Source organism: Oncorhynchus mykiss, chromosome 13, assembly GCF_013265735.2.
Source record: "Oncorhynchus mykiss isolate Arlee chromosome 13, USDA_OmykA_1.1, whole genome shotgun sequence".
Taxonomy (NCBI): domain Eukaryota; kingdom Metazoa; phylum Chordata; class Actinopteri; order Salmoniformes; family Salmonidae; genus Oncorhynchus; species Oncorhynchus mykiss.
In genome coordinates this window covers 24577831-24595919 of record NC_048577.1, presented here as the reverse complement: position 1 = coordinate 24595919, position 18089 = coordinate 24577831, and the positions used below count along the sequence as shown (strand labels likewise).

The following is an 18089-nucleotide window of genomic DNA, read 5'->3' as shown; positions in this document are numbered from 1 at the left end:
AATTACTCCCTAGAAAGGCCAGAACCTAGGAAGAAACCAGGCTATGAGGGGTGGCCAGTCCTCTTCTGGTTGTGCCAGAACACTGACATAGTGTTCTAAACACTGTTTCCCATGCTTGTTCAATGAACCATAAACAATTAATGAACATGCACCTGTGGAACAGCTTACAGACGGTAGGCAATTAAGATCACAGTTATGAAAAATTAGGACACTAAAGAGGCCTTTATACTGACTGAAAAACACCAAAAGAAAGACGCCTAGCCACCGTGCTTCTACACCTGAACGTGCCTTAGACATGCTGCAAGGAGGCATGAGGATTACAGATGTGGCCAGGGTAATAAATTACAATGTCCGTACTGTGAGATGCCTAAGACAGCGCTACAGGGAGACAGGATGGACAGCTGATCGTCCTCGCAGTGGCAGACCACGTGTAACAGCACTTGCACAGGATCGGTACATCTGAACATCACACCTGCGGGACAGGTACAGGATGGCAACAACTGCCCGAGTTACACCAGGAACGCACACTCTATCAGTGCTCAGACTGTCCGCAATAGGCTGAGAGAGGCTGGACTGAATTAGCGTTACACCGAGGCCTGTACTCTGAAGCGGGATCGATTTGGAGGTGGATGGTCCGTCACGGTCTGGGGCGGTGTGTCACAGCATCATTGGACTGAGCTTGTTGTCATTGCAGGCAATCTCAACATTGTGCATTACAGGGAAGACATCCTCCTCCCTCATGTGGTACCCTTCCTGCAGGCTCATCCTGACATGACCCTCCAGCATGACAATGCCACCAGCCATACTGCTTGTTCTGTGCGTGATTTCCTGCAAGACAGGATTGTCAGTGTTCTGCCATGGCCAGTGAAGAGCCCGAATCTCAATCCCATTGAGCATGTCTGGGACCTGTTGGATCGGAGGGTGAGGGCTAGGGCCATTCCCCCCAGAAATGTCCAGGAACTTGCAGGTGCCTTGGTGGAAGAGTGGGGTAACATTTGCCTTGATGACAGCTTTGCACACTCTTGGCATTCTCTCAACTAGCTTTGCTACAGAATGCTGTGGTAGCCATGCTGGTTATGTGTGCCTTGAATTCTAAATACATCACCAACATTGTTACCAGCAAAGCACCCCCACACCATCACACCTCCTCCTCCATGCTTCATGGTGGGAACCACACATGCGGAGATCATCCTTTCACCTACTCTGCGTCTCACAAAGACAAAGCGGTTGGAACCAAATATCCCAAATTTGGACTTATCAGACCAAAGGACAGATTTCCACCGGTCTAGTGGTTTCTTCTTCTTATTGGTGACCTTTGGTAGTGGTTTCTTTATAGCAATTCGATCATGAAGGCCTGATTCACGCAGTCACCTCTTAACAGTTGATGTTGAGATGTGTCTGTTACTTGAACTCTGTGAAGCGTTTATTTGGGATGCAATTTCTGAGGCTGGTAACTCTAATGAACTTATCCCCTGCAGCATAGGTAACTCTGGGTCTTCCTTTCCTGTGGCGGTCCTCATTGACTAACCTTCATGTCTTAAAGTAATGATGGGCAGTCATTTCTCTTTGCTTATTTGTGCTGTTCTTGCCATAATATGAACTTAGTCTTTTACCAAATAGAGCTATCTTCTGAATACCAACCTGACCTTGTCACAACACAATTGATTGGCTCAAACGCATTAAGAAGGAAAGAAATTCCACAAATTAACTTTTAACAAGGCACACCTGTTAATTTAAATGCATTCCAGGTGACAATCTCATGAAGCTGGTTGAGAGAATGTCAAAAGTGTGCAAAAGTGTCATCAAGGCAAAAGGTGGCTACTTTGAAGAATCTTAAATATAAAATGTATTTTGATTTGTTTAACACTTTTTTGGTTACTACACGATTCCATTTGTGTTATTTCATATTTCTGATGTCTTCACTATTATTCTACAATATAGAAGATAGAAAAAATAAAGAAAAACAATGCATGGTACTGTATATGTATGTATGTATATGTATGTGTAGATATATGTATATTTATATGTATGTGTATAAATACAGTTGAAGTTGGAAGTTTACATACACTTAGGTTGGAGTCATGAAAACTTGTTTTTCAACCACTCCACACATTTCTTGTTAACAAACTATAGTTTGGCAAGTCGGTTAGGACGGTTAGGACTACTTTATGCATGACACAAGTAATTTTTCCAACAATTATTTACAGACAGATTATTTCACTTATATTCACTGTTTCACAATTCCAGTGGGTCAGAAGTTTACATGCACTAAGTTGACTGTGCCTTTAAACAGCTTGGAAAATTCCCGAAAATGAAGACATAGCTTTAGAAGCTTCTGAAAGCTAATTGACATAATTTGAGCTAATTGACATCATTTGAGTCAATTGGAGGTGTACCTGTGGATGTATTTCAAGGCCTCCTTTCAAACTCAGTTCCTCTTTGCTTGACATCATGGGAAAATCAAAAGAAATCAGCCAAGACCTCAGAAAAAAACTGTAGACCTCCACAAGTCTGGTTCATCCTTGAGAGCAATTTCCAAACGCCTGACCGCCTAACCCTAACCGTAACACTAAACCGCCTAGAAATAGCATTTGACCTTGTGGGGACCAACAAAATCCCCAGTAAGTTTTGGACTTCTGGTTCCCACAAGAATAGTGAAAGAAAGAAAGAAAGAAAGAAAGAAAGAAAGAAAGAAAGAAAGAAAGAAAGAAAGAAAGAAAGAAAGAAAGAAAGAAAGAAAGAAAGAAAGAAAGAAAGAAAGAAAGAAAGAAAGAAAGAAAGAAAGAAAGAAAGAAAGAAAGAAAGAAAGAAAGAAAGAAAGAAAGAAAGAAAGAAAGAAAGAAAGAAAGAAAGAAAGAAAGAAGAAAGAAAGAAAGAAAGAAAGAAAGAAAGAAAGAAAGAAAGAAAGAAAGAAAGAAAGAAAGAAAGAAAGAAAGAAAGAAAGAAAGAAAGAAAGAAAGAAAGAAAGAAAGAAAGAAAGAAAGAAAGAAAGAAAGAAAGAAAGAAAGAAAGAAAGAAAGAAAGAAAGAAAGAAAGAAAGAAAGAAAGAAAGAAAGAAAGAAAGAAAGAAAGAAAGAAAGAAAGAAAGAAAGAAAGAAAGAAAGAAAGAAAGAAAGAAAGAAAGAAAGAAAGAAAGAAAGAAAGAAAGAAAGAAAGAAAGAAAGAAAGAAAGAAAGAAAGAAAGAAAGAAAGAAAGAAAGAAAGAAAGAAAGAAAGAAAGAAAGAAAGAAAGAAAGAAAGAAAGAAAGAAAGAAAGAAAGAAAGAAAGAAAGAAAGAAAGAAAGAACGAACGAACGAACGAACGAACACACACACACACACACACACACACACACACACACACACACACACACACACACACACACACACACACACACACACAGCTTCTACACCTGCATTGCTTACTGTTTGGGGTTTTAGGCTGGGTTTCTGTACAGCACTTTGATATATCAGCTGATGTAAGAAGGGCTATATAAATAAATTTGATTTGATTTAAAGTGTCACCCTACCCCGGCAAGTATAACCATCACCCACGAATCCGGACAGACAGGAGCAGATATAGGCAGACGCCCCCGTGTAGCTACAACGTGCCCTCTCTGGGATGTCGCAGTTATTGGTACCCCTCTGGCAGTGGTCTATTGGACGGTCCACTTCTACAAAGGATAGGGGGGAAAGGGAGAGGCAGATTTTTGACTTGGTGGTGACAGAAATACCCTGAATCCTTTGTTTGATTAAACTAAAATTATAAAAAGGAGTAACAAATGTGAGAAATTTCTCAGTAGACGGTTTGATAGACTAAAGAAAAAAACATTAATAGACTGAAATAGCATAGAAACGCTCTTAAATTTGAGTTTAAGATTAATATATAGATGATATGAAACAATCTGTAAAAGGTTACTGTATTTAGAGTGTGTATTAAGTTAAGCAACAGAGTTATATTGGGGGTCATCCAAACCAAGAACAACACAGCTGCGAACACGCTTTTTCAGCACTACATACCGACGCAGGTCTTGCCATCGCTGGCGAACTGGAAACCGTCCACACACTCGCAGCGGAATGTTCCCGGTTGGTTGTTGCATAAGGCGTGAGAACCACAGATCTCGGGCATCTCTCTGCACTCGTCAATGTCTACAAAATGAGCACAGTCAATTCAATTCAACTTAACTCAATTCAAAACAACTTTATTTGTCCCATAAGGGCAATTCTGTTGCACCAGATTAACGTTCAAGTCATATCAACAGCCATAATGATAATGACATTATTTCATTGCATATTTGGAATAAATTATTTCATGTGATCATTTGTAGTATATGTAATAATATACTGTACATTGCAGTATATTAATAATATTAATTATTAGTGGGGCATTTCTGATGACATTGCTTGTTTTCCTATGCTACAGTCTGTCTCAGTCCTGTAATACTTGTTTCTCTCTTTGGGCGGTCTTGCCCTTTACTGATGTAAAGCGTCTATGAGTTCTTAGAAGGTACAAAATAAGCCAAATGTAATATCATCACCACTACTATGAAGATGCTATCTTACCAATATTACCTGATTTATGAAGATCAGTCATGAAAGGTAATGTGCTGTTTTCACACCACATGTACAGATCTAGGATCAGCTCGCCCAATCCTTAGTGGGGAAATTGCTAAACTGACCGAAGATCAATGTCTAGGGAAACTTCACTTTCAGTCCTATTACAGCTAGTATTTATTCAAAAAATTGCTACAATTGGTATGCTCTGCTACTGAAATTGTTTAAGGAAATTGGTCACCACTAAATGGTGCTAAGTAGTCTTTATTTCAAAGAATCCCCATGAAACCGATATGTTTATTAGATAATAAAGTAATACAGTTATTACCATGCATTCTTTAATGAATTTCCAGGTAAATATGTAAAATAAAGTATAACCCAAACTTCAATAGACTATTCCCCATGTCCCTTATGCATCAGCTGGTGTAGGTTCAAGCTGATATGTATAGTGTGCAGGGCCCCTACCATAGCATTGACGTCCGTCCCCAGTGAAACCAGTGGAACACTCGCAGGTGAACTGGACGCCTTCTCCGGGTCTGCAGGCAGCGTTGGTGTCGCAGCCGTGTCTGCCAGTGAAACATGGGTTCTGCTCTGGTGGGCCACCTGACAATCAAAACAAACGTCCATTCTCTTGATGGGCAGCAATGGGATCCGTGTTAATGGGTGATGCCATCAATGCCTAGTTCAGGGTTAGTTCTGATGTTATAGCTAGAATTTAAGCGAAAAAGTTGCAGTAAACATGGTAGGGACCAATTGGTTGGACAAACAGCAATTCAGTTATAGGCTACATGTCGTCCTTCAGTAAGGCTTTTGTGTGGCTGTTTTCAGATTATGGATTTTGTAAATCAAGGCATCAGGGGATTTCTACTTTGGAGTTACTTCAATCTTTGGATACTTCAGTCTGAAAAGCCACAGTATAGTACTACAACCTGAAATGAATAGATTCCTAGTAACCCTCACGTTAGTTATTGTTGGAAATGGCTTACGCTGTGGGATATCTGGACAAGATGTTGTGACATCACACACACAAACACACACACACAATGTCTCAGTTTTGTAGACACAGGCATGTGAGACACCTCTCCTGGCTATTAGAAGGGACATGCAGACGGCTTATCAGACAGCTGCTTATTAGGTGGGGGGGGGGGGGGGGGGGGGGGGCACGTTTGAAGTCCCTGCTCCTCCAGTCTCCATTGCATCCTCACAGGAAACTCGGCACAGATGTTACACTTTTGCCAATAAACTCCAACTGAGTCAAGTTTGCTTGCATAACCTACCCCTGGCCCCCAGACCGCCACCCCCGGCCATCCCCTATGTACCTTTGCCCCTCTCCCGGTGCCTTCCTCTTGCCCTCCCCCACTCTCCCCCTTCTTCTTACACCTCCTACCTGCAGTAAATAACCTTGTGTGAACTGAAGCACGGCCCCTTGTTTACCTTAGCCGTTAACCTTTACCCTGTCAAGGATTTGGGTGTCTTTGAAAGGCCAGCTGAGGAAATACAACAACACAAGGTTTTGGTTTACCTACAGATAATGTTACTCAACAGATAATTACTATTATTTTGGCTCGACATTCCATACTGTGTATAGTCAGGAATTCAAATGTTCTTGAAGAGAAATGTATGTAATACGATGGTCCATTGAGACAACAAATGAGTGGTAACAACCCCCCCCCCCCCCCAGATGTCTAAAGAAGACACATGTATGAGTAGAGTCAGAAGAATCTGTTAGGAAAATGTATACTGTTACAATCGCAGGTCCTGATCCTAATCTCTTAGAACCAGCTGTCCTGTAAACACCAGCAAGAATCATTAGGAACCACGGGTGTCTTTGGTTTTCCCGTTTGACGTCAATACGTGTCATAATAATGATGCGATTCATAGATGCTACTGAATGCAAGTGCAACGAAAAACCGACAATGGAAAGGCTACAATTCTTCCAGTGAAGGAAGGTTTTTTGCATTTCCATTGTCATACCCCACACCACACTCACACACAGCAGCATCCACCAGTCACAAAATAAGAATACACTTTCATACGCTCCCCATTACACACATTTGACCAATCAATCTTCTTTACATCTTCAGCATAGGAATCACTACAAACACGTTGTATGATCTCTTAAACACTATTTTAGGCCCCGCCTTTGGAACCTTGGCTTATCTGGATACAGCTATTTTATCGTGGTCACTACATCCAATGGGTGAGGATGCACCTTGAGCACAAAGTTCTGCAGCATTACAAAGAAATGATCAATACACACGTGGATGATATACAGTAGTTTCTGTACGGTTTGTAAACAACCCTGGTAGCTTGATTAATAACCTGAAGCAGATTACAGGCATTGGTTACAGTAAGCAGTTTCTTCTTGAGTGGACAACTTGATGAAAACCTACATTTTTTTAGGTCACCCGGAAAATAGTTAACATCAAATACGCTATCAAGCATTGCACACACATTATCCGGATAATGTTAGCAATTGGTGGCCAATAGAAGCACCCCAAAAGAAGAGGCTCTAGATGAGGCGGGTGAAACTGCAACCACAACACTTGAACAACTTTAGGCAAGACATCCTCTCTGAGCTTCACTGGAATTTGGCTCTGAACATACAGTGCATTCGGAAAGTATTCAGACACATTGACTTTTTCCACATTTTGTTACGTTACCCCTCGTCAAATCTACACACAATACCACATAATGACAAAGCAAAAACATGTTGATAGATTTGTTTGCAAATGTTTGTAATATTTCATTTACATAAGTATTCAGACCCTTTACTGAGTACTTTGTTGAAGCACCTTTGGCAGCGATTACAGCCTTGAGTCTTCTTGGGTATGGCGCTACAATTTTGGCACACCTATATTTGGAGATTTTCTGCCATGCTATTTTCAGGTCTCCAGAGATATTCGATCAGGTTCAAGTCCGGACTCTGGCTGGGCCACTCAAAGACATTCAGAGACTTGTCCTGAAGCCTCTCCTGCATTGTCTTAGCTGTGTGCTTAGGATCGTTGTCCTGTTGGAAGGTGAACATTTGTCCCCGTCTGAGGTCCTGAGTGCTTGGAGCAGGTTTTAATCAAGGATCTCTCTGTACTTTGATCCGTTCATCTTTCCCTCAATCCTGACTAGTTTCCCAGTCCCTAGCACTGAAAAACATCCCCACAGCATGATGCTGCGGAAACCTGCTTCACCGTAGGGATGGTGCCAGGTTTCCTCCAGGCGTGATGCTTGGCATTCAGGCCAAAGAATTCAATCTTGCTTTCATCAGACCAGAGAATTTTGTTTCTCATGGTCCGAGAGTCCAAGCAGGCTGTCATGTGCCTTTTACTGAGAAGTGGCTTCCATCTGCCCAATCTACCATAAAGGCCTGATTGGTGGAGTGCTGCAGAGATGGTTGTCCTTCTGGAAGGTTCTCCCATCTCCACAGAGGAACTCTGGAGCTCTGACAGAGCTCCTTCGGGTTCTTGGTCACCTCCCTGACCAAGGCCCTTCTCCCCTTCTCCTTCGGCTTCTTGGTCACCTCCCTGACCAAGGCCCTTCTCCCCTTCTCCTTCGGGTTCTTGGTCACCTCCCTGACCAAGGCCCTTCTCCCCCGATTGCTCAGTTTGGCCGGGCGGCCAGCTCTAGGAAGAATTTTGGTGGTTCCAGGCTTCTTCCATTTAAGAATGATTGAGGCCACTGTGTTCTTGGGGAACTTCAATGCTGCAGAAATGTTTTGCTACCCTTCCCCAGATCTGTGCCTGGACACAATCCTGTCTTGGAGCTCTACGGACAATTCCTTCGACCTCATGGCTTGGTTTTTGCCCTGACATGCACTGTCAACTGTGGAATCTTATATAGACAGTTGTGTGCCATTCCAAATCATATCCAATCTCATGGATGATCAATGGAAACATAATGCACCTGAGCTTAGTTTTGAGTCTCATAGCAAAGGGTCTGAATGCTTATGAAAATAAAGTTTTTCTGTTTTAATACATTTACAAACATTTCTAAACTTGTTTTCACTTTGTCATTATTGGGTGTTGTACGTAGATTGATGAGGAAAACATTTACATCTCTTTTAGAATAAGGCTGTAACATAACACAATGTTAATATCCCTGTATTGCTACTGCTGTGTTGACACATTAATTAACTTAGTGAGTCTAATTGATGACTAATATACACTATATAAACAAAAGTATGTGGACTCTCCTTCAAATTAGTGGATTTGGGTGTTTCAGCCACACCAGACTTTCAACCTGGCACAGTCTGTCACGCCCTGACCTTAGATATCTCTGTTTTTCTATGTATTTTGGTTAGGTCAGGGTGTGACTACAGTGGGTACGCTAGTTTTGTATGTCTAGTGTTTTTGTATGTCTAGGGTTTTTGTATGTCAAGGGGTGTTGTATGTCTATGATGGCCTGATATGGTTCCCAATCAGAGACGTTTGGTTTGTCTTTATTAAATATGTGGAACGCTGCGCCTTGGTCTCATCATTATGACGATCGTGACAGAAGATCCCACCAACAAAGGACCAAGCAGCGTGCCCAGGAGGAGGAGAATCCTGGACTTGGGAAGACATCCTGGATGGGAAGGGATCCTGGACTTGGGAGGAAATCCTGGCAGGACAAGATCGCCTTCCTTGGCAGGAGTCACCTAGGACCATGAGAGGACAGCAACGACGTCGGGGAGGTAGGCCACAGAAACCCCAATAAATGTTTTGGGGGGAGGCACATGAAGCAGTCGGCGGAGATGAGGAGTGAACCAGAGCCAGGCTGGGAGAAGAAGGAGAATTCGGAGAAGAGAGAAATGGGGGAGTTTTTGAGTTGGTGGAGGACGCACAGATTTGGAATAAAGGAACGTGTCGTAAGTTTGGTGCCACCTGAGTCAGCTCCCCATACTCGTCCTGAAACATGTATTAAAGTTCCCGGAACAATTGATGCCGGCTATACACACCAGGTCTCCTGGTGATTGGGCGTCCTGTGCGTCCTGTGCCAACTCCTCGCACTCTCCCTCAAGTGCCCCTTTCCAGTCAGGTGTGTCCTGTTCCTGCTCCTCGCACTCTCCCTCAAGTGCGTGTCCCCAGTCAGGTCCGTCCTGTTCCTCTTCCCCGCACTAGCCCTGAGGTGCGTGTCACCAGCCCGGTGCCACCGGTACTGGACCTACGCATCAAACCTCCAGTGCGCCTCCACAGTCCAGAGCTTCCACCAACAGTTCCCAGTCCAGAGAGTCCGGCGACAGATCCCAGTCCAGAGCTTCCTGCGACAGTTCCCAGTCCAGCACTTCCGGCGACAGTTCCCAGTCCAGAACTTCCGGCGACAGTTCCCAGTCCAGAACTTCCGGCGACAGTTCCCAGTCCCAGTTTTGTATGTCTAGGGGTGTTGTATGTCTAGGGTTTTTGTATGTCTATGTTGGCCTGATATGGTTCCCAATCAGAGACAGCTGTTTATCGTTGTCTGTGATTGGGGATCATATTTAGGTAGTCATTTTCCTCATTTGTGTTGTGGGATCTTGTCTACGTATAGTTGCCTTAGTGCACATCAGTAGCGGCACGTTTCGTTTGTGCTTTTTGTTGTTGTTTTGTTTATGATTTTCTCTATATTAAATATGTGGAACTCTACTCACGCTGCGCCTTGGTCTCATCATTACGACGATCATGACACAGTCAAAGGATACCACCTTGTTCATCAAATTTCTGCCCTGCTAGAGCTGCCCCGGTCAACTGTAAGTGCTGTTATTGTGAAGTGGAAACGTCTAGAAGCAACAACGGCTCAGTTGTGAAGTGGTAAGCCACACAAGCTCACAGAATGGGACTGCCAAGTGCTGAAGTGTGCAACGCATAAAAATTGTCTGGTTGCAACACTCACTACCAAGTTCCAAACTGCCTCTGGAAGCAACATCAGCATAAGAACTGTTTGTCGGGAGCTTCATGAAATGGGTTTCCATGGCCGAACAGCCGCAAACAAGCCTAAGATCACCATGCGCAAATCCAAGCGCCGGCTTGAGTGGTGTAAAGCTCACCGCCATTGGACTCTGGAGCAGTGGAAATGCGTTCTCTGGAGTGATTAGTCATACTTCACCATCTGGTAGTCCGACGGACAAATCTGTATTTGGCGGATGTCAGGAGAAGGAGAACGCTACCTGCCTGAATGCATAGTGCCAACTTTAAAGTTTGCTGGAGGAGGAATAATGGTCTGGGGCTGTTTTTCATGATTTGGGCTAGGCCCCTTAGTTCCAGTGAAGTGAAATATTAATGCTACAGCACACAATGACCTTCTAGACGATTATGTGCTTCCAACTTTGTGGCAACAGTTTAGGTAAGGCCCTTTCCTGTTTCAGCATGACAATGCCCTTGTGGACAAAGCGAGGTCCATACAGAAATGGTTTGTCGAGATCGGTGTGGAATAACTTGACTGGCCTGCACAAAGCCCTGACCTCAACCCAATTTGGGATGAATTGGAACGCCAACTGTGAACCAGACCTAATCGGCCAACATCAGAGTCCGACCTAACTAATGCTCTTGTGGCTGAATGGAAGCAAGTCCCTGCACCAATGTTCCAACATTTAGTGGAAAGCCTTCCCAGAACAGTGGAGGCTGCTAAAACAGCAAAGGTGGTACCAACTCCATATTAATGCCCACGATTTTGGAATGGGATGTTCGACGAGCAGGTGTCCAGATACTTTTGGTCATGTAGTGCATGAATGCTACCTGAGATTAGCAAGTTATTGATTTCATGAATCTTATTTCTTAGGGTGCATGTAGTAATATGGACTATTTATTGCCCTTTCCTGGGTAGCTTATTAGAGATAGACATAATATGGGAAACAACAAACAAAGCATGCAGTCAGTCAGCGTGCAGGGGTTAGGCTATGAACCTATCTGCTTGGTTCTCTCACCCCTTCCAGGCTTTTGGGTGGGAGGGAGGACAATGAGCCTGTGGTTACAGATGTAAGCAATGTCCCCACGCTCTCTGGCAGCCTTCGTAGCTGGGATCAGTTTCAGAGTAGTCCTCATTGAGAAAGATGTTGGTTCCTCTCCATAACAACCACCGTGTCTTTGTACCTCAGGAACTTAACCACTATTGACCTGGGTCTGTCACCTGGGCCATAGGTTTCCTATGGGCACACTCCACCTCAATCTTCTTCTGATCTATCTGCAGCTTTTCATCAATTTATTTTTCTCACTTTCTCCTCAGACTCCGTCCAGGTCTTGTGTGGAGACTGGGATTTTATCCACAACAATGTTATTTTGCCTTGATTGTCCTTCTTGGTACTCCTGTTTGCCTGTCATTACTAACATCGATCATACAAATCCATTTTTTCAAATCCACACAGGGCTTCCACCATCATTTAAATTTAAGCATCAGGTGTCGGTCTTACAGCCACATCCAGCCAAACATAGAGGATAAGCCATACAGTATTTTTATTTTTTATTTTTATTTAACCAGGTAAGCTAGTTGAGAAGAAGTTCTCATTTACAACTGTGACCTGGCCAAGATAAAGCAAAGCAGTGCGACACAAAGAACAACACATTATTTATTCCAACACATGGAATAAATAAGCGTACAGTCAATAACACAATAGAAAAAAATAAAGTCTATATACAGTGTGTGCAAATGGCGTGAGGAGGTAGGCAATAAATAGGCCATAGTAGCGAAGTAATTACAATTTAGCAGATTAACACTGGAGTGATAATGAGCAGATGATGTGCAAGTAGAGATACTGGTGCAAAAGAGCAGAAAAGTAAATCAAAACTATATGGGGATGAGGTAGGTAGATTGGGTGGGCTATTTACAGATGGACTATGTACAGCTGCAGTGATCGCTTAGCTGCTCAGATAGCTGATGTTTAAAGTTAGTGAGGGAAATATAAGTCTCCAGCTTCAGCGATTTATGCAATTCGCTCCAGTCACTGGCAGCAGAGAACTGGAAGCAAAAGCGGCCAAAGTAGGTGTTGGCTTTGGGGATGACCATTGAGATATACCTGCTGGATGTTGTTATTGTGACCAGTGAGCTGAGATAAGGCGGAGCTTTACCTAGCATAGACTTATAGAGGACCTGGAGCCAGTGGGTCTGGCGACGAATATGTAGTGAGGGCCAGCCGACTAGAGCATACAGGTCGCAGTGGTGGGTGGTATAAGGAGCTTTGGTAACAAAACGGCTGGCACTGTGATAGACTGCATCCAGTTTGCTGAGTAGAGTGTTGGAAGCTATTTTGTAGATGACGTCGCCGAAGTCGAGGATCGGTAGGATAGTCAGTTTTACTAGGGTAAGTTTGGCGGCGTGAGTGAAGGAGGCTTTGTTGCAAAATAGAAAGCCGATTCTAGGTTTGATTTTGGATTGGAGATGTCTAATATGAGTCTGGAAGGAGAGTTTACAGTCTAGCCAGATACCTAGGTATTTGTAGTTGTCCACATATTCTAGGTCAGAACAGTCCATGGTAGTGATGCTAGTCGGGCGGACAGGTACGGACAGCGAACGGTTGAAAAGCATGCATTTGGTTTTACTAGCGTTTAAGAGCAGTTGGAGGCCACGGAAGGAGTGTTGTATGGCATTGAAGCTCGTTTGGAGGTTAGTTAACACAATGTCCAAAGAAGGGCAAGATGTATACAGAATGGTGTCGTCTGCGTAGAGAGCAAGAGCGACATCATTGATATATACAGAGAAAAGAGTCTGCCCGAGAATTGAACCCTGTGGTACCCCCATAGAGACTGCCAGAGGTCCGGACAACAGGCCCTCCGATTTGACACACTGAGCTCTGTCTGCGAAGTAGTTGGTGCACCAGGCGAGGCAGTCATTTGAGAAACCAAGGCTATTGAGTCTGCCGATAAGAATACGGTGATGGACAGAGTCGAAAGCCTTGGCCAGGTCGATGAAGACGGCTGCACAGTACTGTCTTTTATCGATGGCGGTTATGATAGCGTTTAGTACCTTGAGCGTGGCTGAGGTGCACCTGGATTGCACAGCGGAGAAGGTACGGCGGGATTCGAAATGGTCAGTGATCTGATTATTAACATGTCTTTCGAAGACATGTCTTTCGAAGACTGTTGTCCGGGCATGATGGATATAGGTCTGTAACAGCTTGGGTCTAGAGTGTCACCTCCTTTGAATAGGGGAATGACCGCGGCAGCTTTCCAATCTTTAGGGATCTCGGACGATACAAAAGAGAGATTGAACAGGCTTATAATAGGGGTTGCAACAATGGGGGCTAGTTTTAGAAAGAGAGGGCCCAGATTGTCTAGCCCAGCTGATTTGTACGGGTCCAGGTTTTGCAGCTCTTTCAGAACACCTGCTAGGGGTAGCCAGGAGGAAAGCATGGCCAGCCGTAGAGAAATGCTTATTGAAATGTTTGATTATCATGGATTTATCGGTGGTGACCATGTTATCTAGCCTCAGTGCAATGGGCAGCTGGGAGGAGGTGCTCTTGTTCGCCATGGACTTTACAGTGTCCCAAAACTTTTTGGAGTTAGAGCTACAGGATGCAAATTTCTGTTTGAAAAAGCTAGCCTTTGCTTTCCTGACTGACTGACTGCGTGTATTGGTTCCTGACTTCCCTGGACAGTTGCACATCGTGGGGACTATTCGATGCTATTGCAGTCCGCCACAGGATGTTTTTTTGTGCTGGTTAAGGGCAGTCAGGTCTGGAGTGAACCAAGGGGTATATCTGTTCTTAGTTATGCTTATGCTTATTTAAGATGGCGAGGAAAATACTTTTAAAGAACGACCAGGCATCCTCAACTGACGGGATGAGGTCAATATCCTTCCAGGATACCCGGGCCAGGTCAATTAGAAAGGCCTGCTCGCAGAAGTGTTTTAGGGAGCGTTTGAAGGTGATCGGGGGTGGTCATATGACCGCGGACCCATAGCGGATGCAGGCAATGAGGCAGTGCTCGCTGAGATCCTGATTGAAAGCAGCAGAGGTGTATTTGGAGGGCAAGTTGGTCAGGATAATATCTATGAGGGTGCCCATGTTTACGGATTTAGGGTTGTACCTGGTGAGTTCCTTGATGATTTATGTAGCGGGAAAGTTAGCAGAAAGGTAGCAGAACATTAGCACAACTAAAGCTGAAGATGATCAGTATCTACATGATAGGCTATACTCACTGAGGATGGGCCCAATCCTCTTAGCAGTGGGTTACCAGAACATTAGCAGAATATTAACAGAGGGTTAACACAACTAGCAGAACATTTGCGAAACATTAGAAGAACGTGAACACAACTAGCAGAACATAAGCACAAGTTTAGCATAACATTATAGGAGAACATGAACAAAGATTAGCAGTAACACAAGGAGTTCTACTCACTGTGGATGGAGCCGATCTTGTTGCTCATAGCGTAGCGGATCAGCTGGTTGCCCGAGTCGTACATGACGAAGATCTGGTCGACGCTGAGCTGCTGGGTAGACTGCACGGCCCTGACCTCCTCGTCATTGGGACAGCTCTGGTAGGTGATGGTCTGACGCCACTGGTAGGCCTTGGTCTGGACACTGCCATCCGGTAGGCTCACAGTGTAGTCGCGGTTGGAGGAGGAGGTGATCACTGAAGAGAATAGGGAAAATGGAGTGTTACTACATTGAACATCCATATACAGTTGGTATCATAAGCATTCACCACCCTTGGCTTTTTTTTTTCACATTTTGTTGCGTTACAAAGTGGGATTTGATTTTGATTTGATTTAGAATTGATTTAAATAGATTTCATTTAGAATTTTTGTCATTGATCTAGACAAAATAGTCCATAATGTCAAAGTGAAAAGAAAATGTGACACATTTTTTCCAATTAATACGAGAACTAGAATATAGTTGTTGCATAAGAATTCACCTCTTTTGTTTAGCCAAGCCTAAATTAGTTCAGGAGTCAAATTTGGCTTAACAAATCACATTGTATGAAATAATACGGGTTGACTTTCATATTTTAGGACTACCCCTTCCTCTACATACAATATGCGTAAGGTCCCTCAGTCAAGTGCTGAATTTCAAGCACAGATTCAACTACAAAGACCAGAGAGCTTTTTCAAAGCCTTTATAAAGAAGGGCAGTGTTGGTAGATGGGTAACAATAACAAGTCAGACATTGAATATCTCTTTAAGCATGGTCTAGTAATAAGCATGCTGTGGATGATGTACTGAACCACCCAGACACATCAACGATACAGTCGTCCTTCTGAACTGAGCTGCAGGACTGGAAGGAAAATACGCAGGGATTTCACCATGAGGTCATTTGTGACTTTAAATGGCTGTGATTGGAGAAAACTGAGGATGGAGCAACAACATTGTAGTGACTCCACAATAATGACCTAAATTAAGAATAAAAATGTGCAGAATGTATACAGAATAGTCCAAAACATGTATCCTGTATGCAACCAGGCAATAAAATACTACTGCAATAAAAGCATGCATAGGAATATACTTTTTGGCCTAAACGGAAAGTCTTATATTTGGGGCTAATCCAACACAACACATCACTGAGTAATTGCCTCCTTATTGTCAAGCATAGTGGTGGCTGCATCATGGTATGGGTATTCTTGAGGCAAAGACTGGGGAGTTTTCAGGATGAATAGAAACGGGATGGAGCTAATCAGACGCAAAATCCTAGAGGAAAACCTGGTTCCTTCTGCTTGGGAGAGGAACACTGGGAGAGGAATTCACCTTTCAGCAGGACAACAACCTAAAACACAAGGCAAAATCTACACTGGAGTTGCTTACCAAGTTACAGTTTGACTTAAATTTGCTTGACAATCTATGGCAAGACTTAAATATTTCTGTCTAGCCATGATCCCTAACACCTTGATAGAGCTTGGATAATTGTTTTAATAATAATGGTCAAATATTACACAATCCAGGTGTGCCGAGTTCTTAGAGAAGTTATCCAAGAAGATTCACAGCTGTAATTGCTGCCAAGGGTGTTTCTAAGACAATGTGTTTCATGAAAAGAATAGGAAAGACTACTATCTGGTTGCACGTAAGAGCACTTTGATTAATAACAACATTGGAATTAATGCTGACCTTTCTTATGTGATTAGATGTACTACAAACTGTGATAGTGTCGAGTTCCAGGGTTGGTGTCAATTCCATTTAAATTCAGGAGATCAAAATAAATTTTAGTTTACTTCCTGAATTGACTCAATTGACCCCAAGTCTGCATTCCAAGTTATATTGGTGTGGTCGTGACTTACGGTTGCTGCCATACTGGTAGATCTCCTTGTAGGGGTCGATCTGGACAGTGGAGCCGCGTGGGACCTCAGGGAGACGGCCCTCCAGCTCGGTGCTCACCACCAGGTGGTCGTGCTCGTCGATGCCCTTGAACTCCTGCTTGATGGTCAGCCTCTCGTTGCCCGGTAAGAAGGTCACCTCGGCCTGCCTGGAGAACACGCCACCTGGAGGGGGACAACCAAACCTCATAGGTTCTCTTCAGCTCCTGAGCACAAATCTAGGATCATCTTGCCTTGCCCAAAAGCTAACCTCAACCATTATGTGATGAAACACAAAACCTAGCCGTACCTAAGATCAGCATTTAGGGGCAAGTTTATTCTGCATCCCCACCCATACCCTTGAGTGTATCCCCCCACTTTTAGTTCTCCCTGGAGCCAACAACATTACACATTAAAGGGGAATATTTTGAAAGAAGTGAAGCCAGCTGGAAGCAATGAGCTTGAGCAACATTTTGAGCCCGAAAAGCATAAAAAGATGAAGCAAAAATGGGAACACAGAACAAATTCCCCATCATTTTCCCCATCATCGTTCTACCTACAAATATTGTCCTAGTGGAAGATTAAAGCGGAGTTCAACATGTTGAGGAACGTTTCAAAAAGGGAAAGATAGTCCTAATCACTTGGCACAATTCACTCAAACGTCCACGTATACCACTCAAAAGGCCAGTAGAGAATCTACTTTCCCTGAGCTAAGAGATTGGCAGTGTCCGAATACCCTTACTTGCATTCTAAATAGAAGGCATTTTGGGTATGCAAAAAAGAAGAAGATTTATAATACATATGTGAAATGTCCAAAATGTTGCATGCTTTAAATGCCAGGATGTCATACTCATTTAAGCTTTTAATCTAGTAGAATTCGCTGCATACCATTGAGGAATAGAATCGTCTTTCGAAACCAACGTGTGTTTGACAACAGCTGATAATCAGCCGAGGGGACACGCTTTACCAAAATGAGCGAATGGCGGGAATCAACGCAATTGTGCATTAGATGACACATTCTCAGTATGGATGAGCCTAGTATGCTACTTTACTGCATTTGTTTTTACTAAACAGTACATTCTTAACAGTATGTAGTACTATTAGTACACAGTATGCCATTTAGGTAAGTAAGGCAGATTTTGGACATAGCCTCTGACTATTAAAAAAATCTGTCATTCAAAGAGAGCAAATAAATCAAGCTTAACTTGAATAAATGTTGACCTAATCATCAATTCCACAGCGGTCATTCACACCTGTCTTTGAAGGACATCTCATTAGACCACAACAAAGACCCAAGCCCCAGGTACCTTTGCTACAATGGAGGGAGAAGCTAAACCAAATGCTACCCAACACACATGAGAAAAGCCTAATGTATTCAAATCACCTGCTGCCTTT

General features: G+C 43.3%; 1 protein-coding gene across 1 annotated transcript in view; it reads right to left on the bottom strand.

Annotated features, from left to right (window-relative positions):
- The window catches only part of LOC110486033 (nidogen-1), a 69244-nt gene that overhangs the window by 28269 nt on the left and 22886 nt on the right, over positions 1 to 18089 (bottom strand). The window contains exons 7-11 of the mRNA XM_021557343.2: positions 16680 to 16880; positions 14811 to 15044; positions 4999 to 5136; positions 4000 to 4128; positions 3510 to 3653 (exon numbers count right to left, since the gene is read on the bottom strand). Coding sequence (XP_021413018.2) covers positions 3510 to 3653; positions 4000 to 4128; positions 4999 to 5136; positions 14811 to 15044; positions 16680 to 16880 — 846 coding nt within the window. The remainder of the gene's footprint in view (positions 1 to 3509; positions 3654 to 3999; positions 4129 to 4998; positions 5137 to 14810; positions 15045 to 16679; positions 16881 to 18089) is intronic.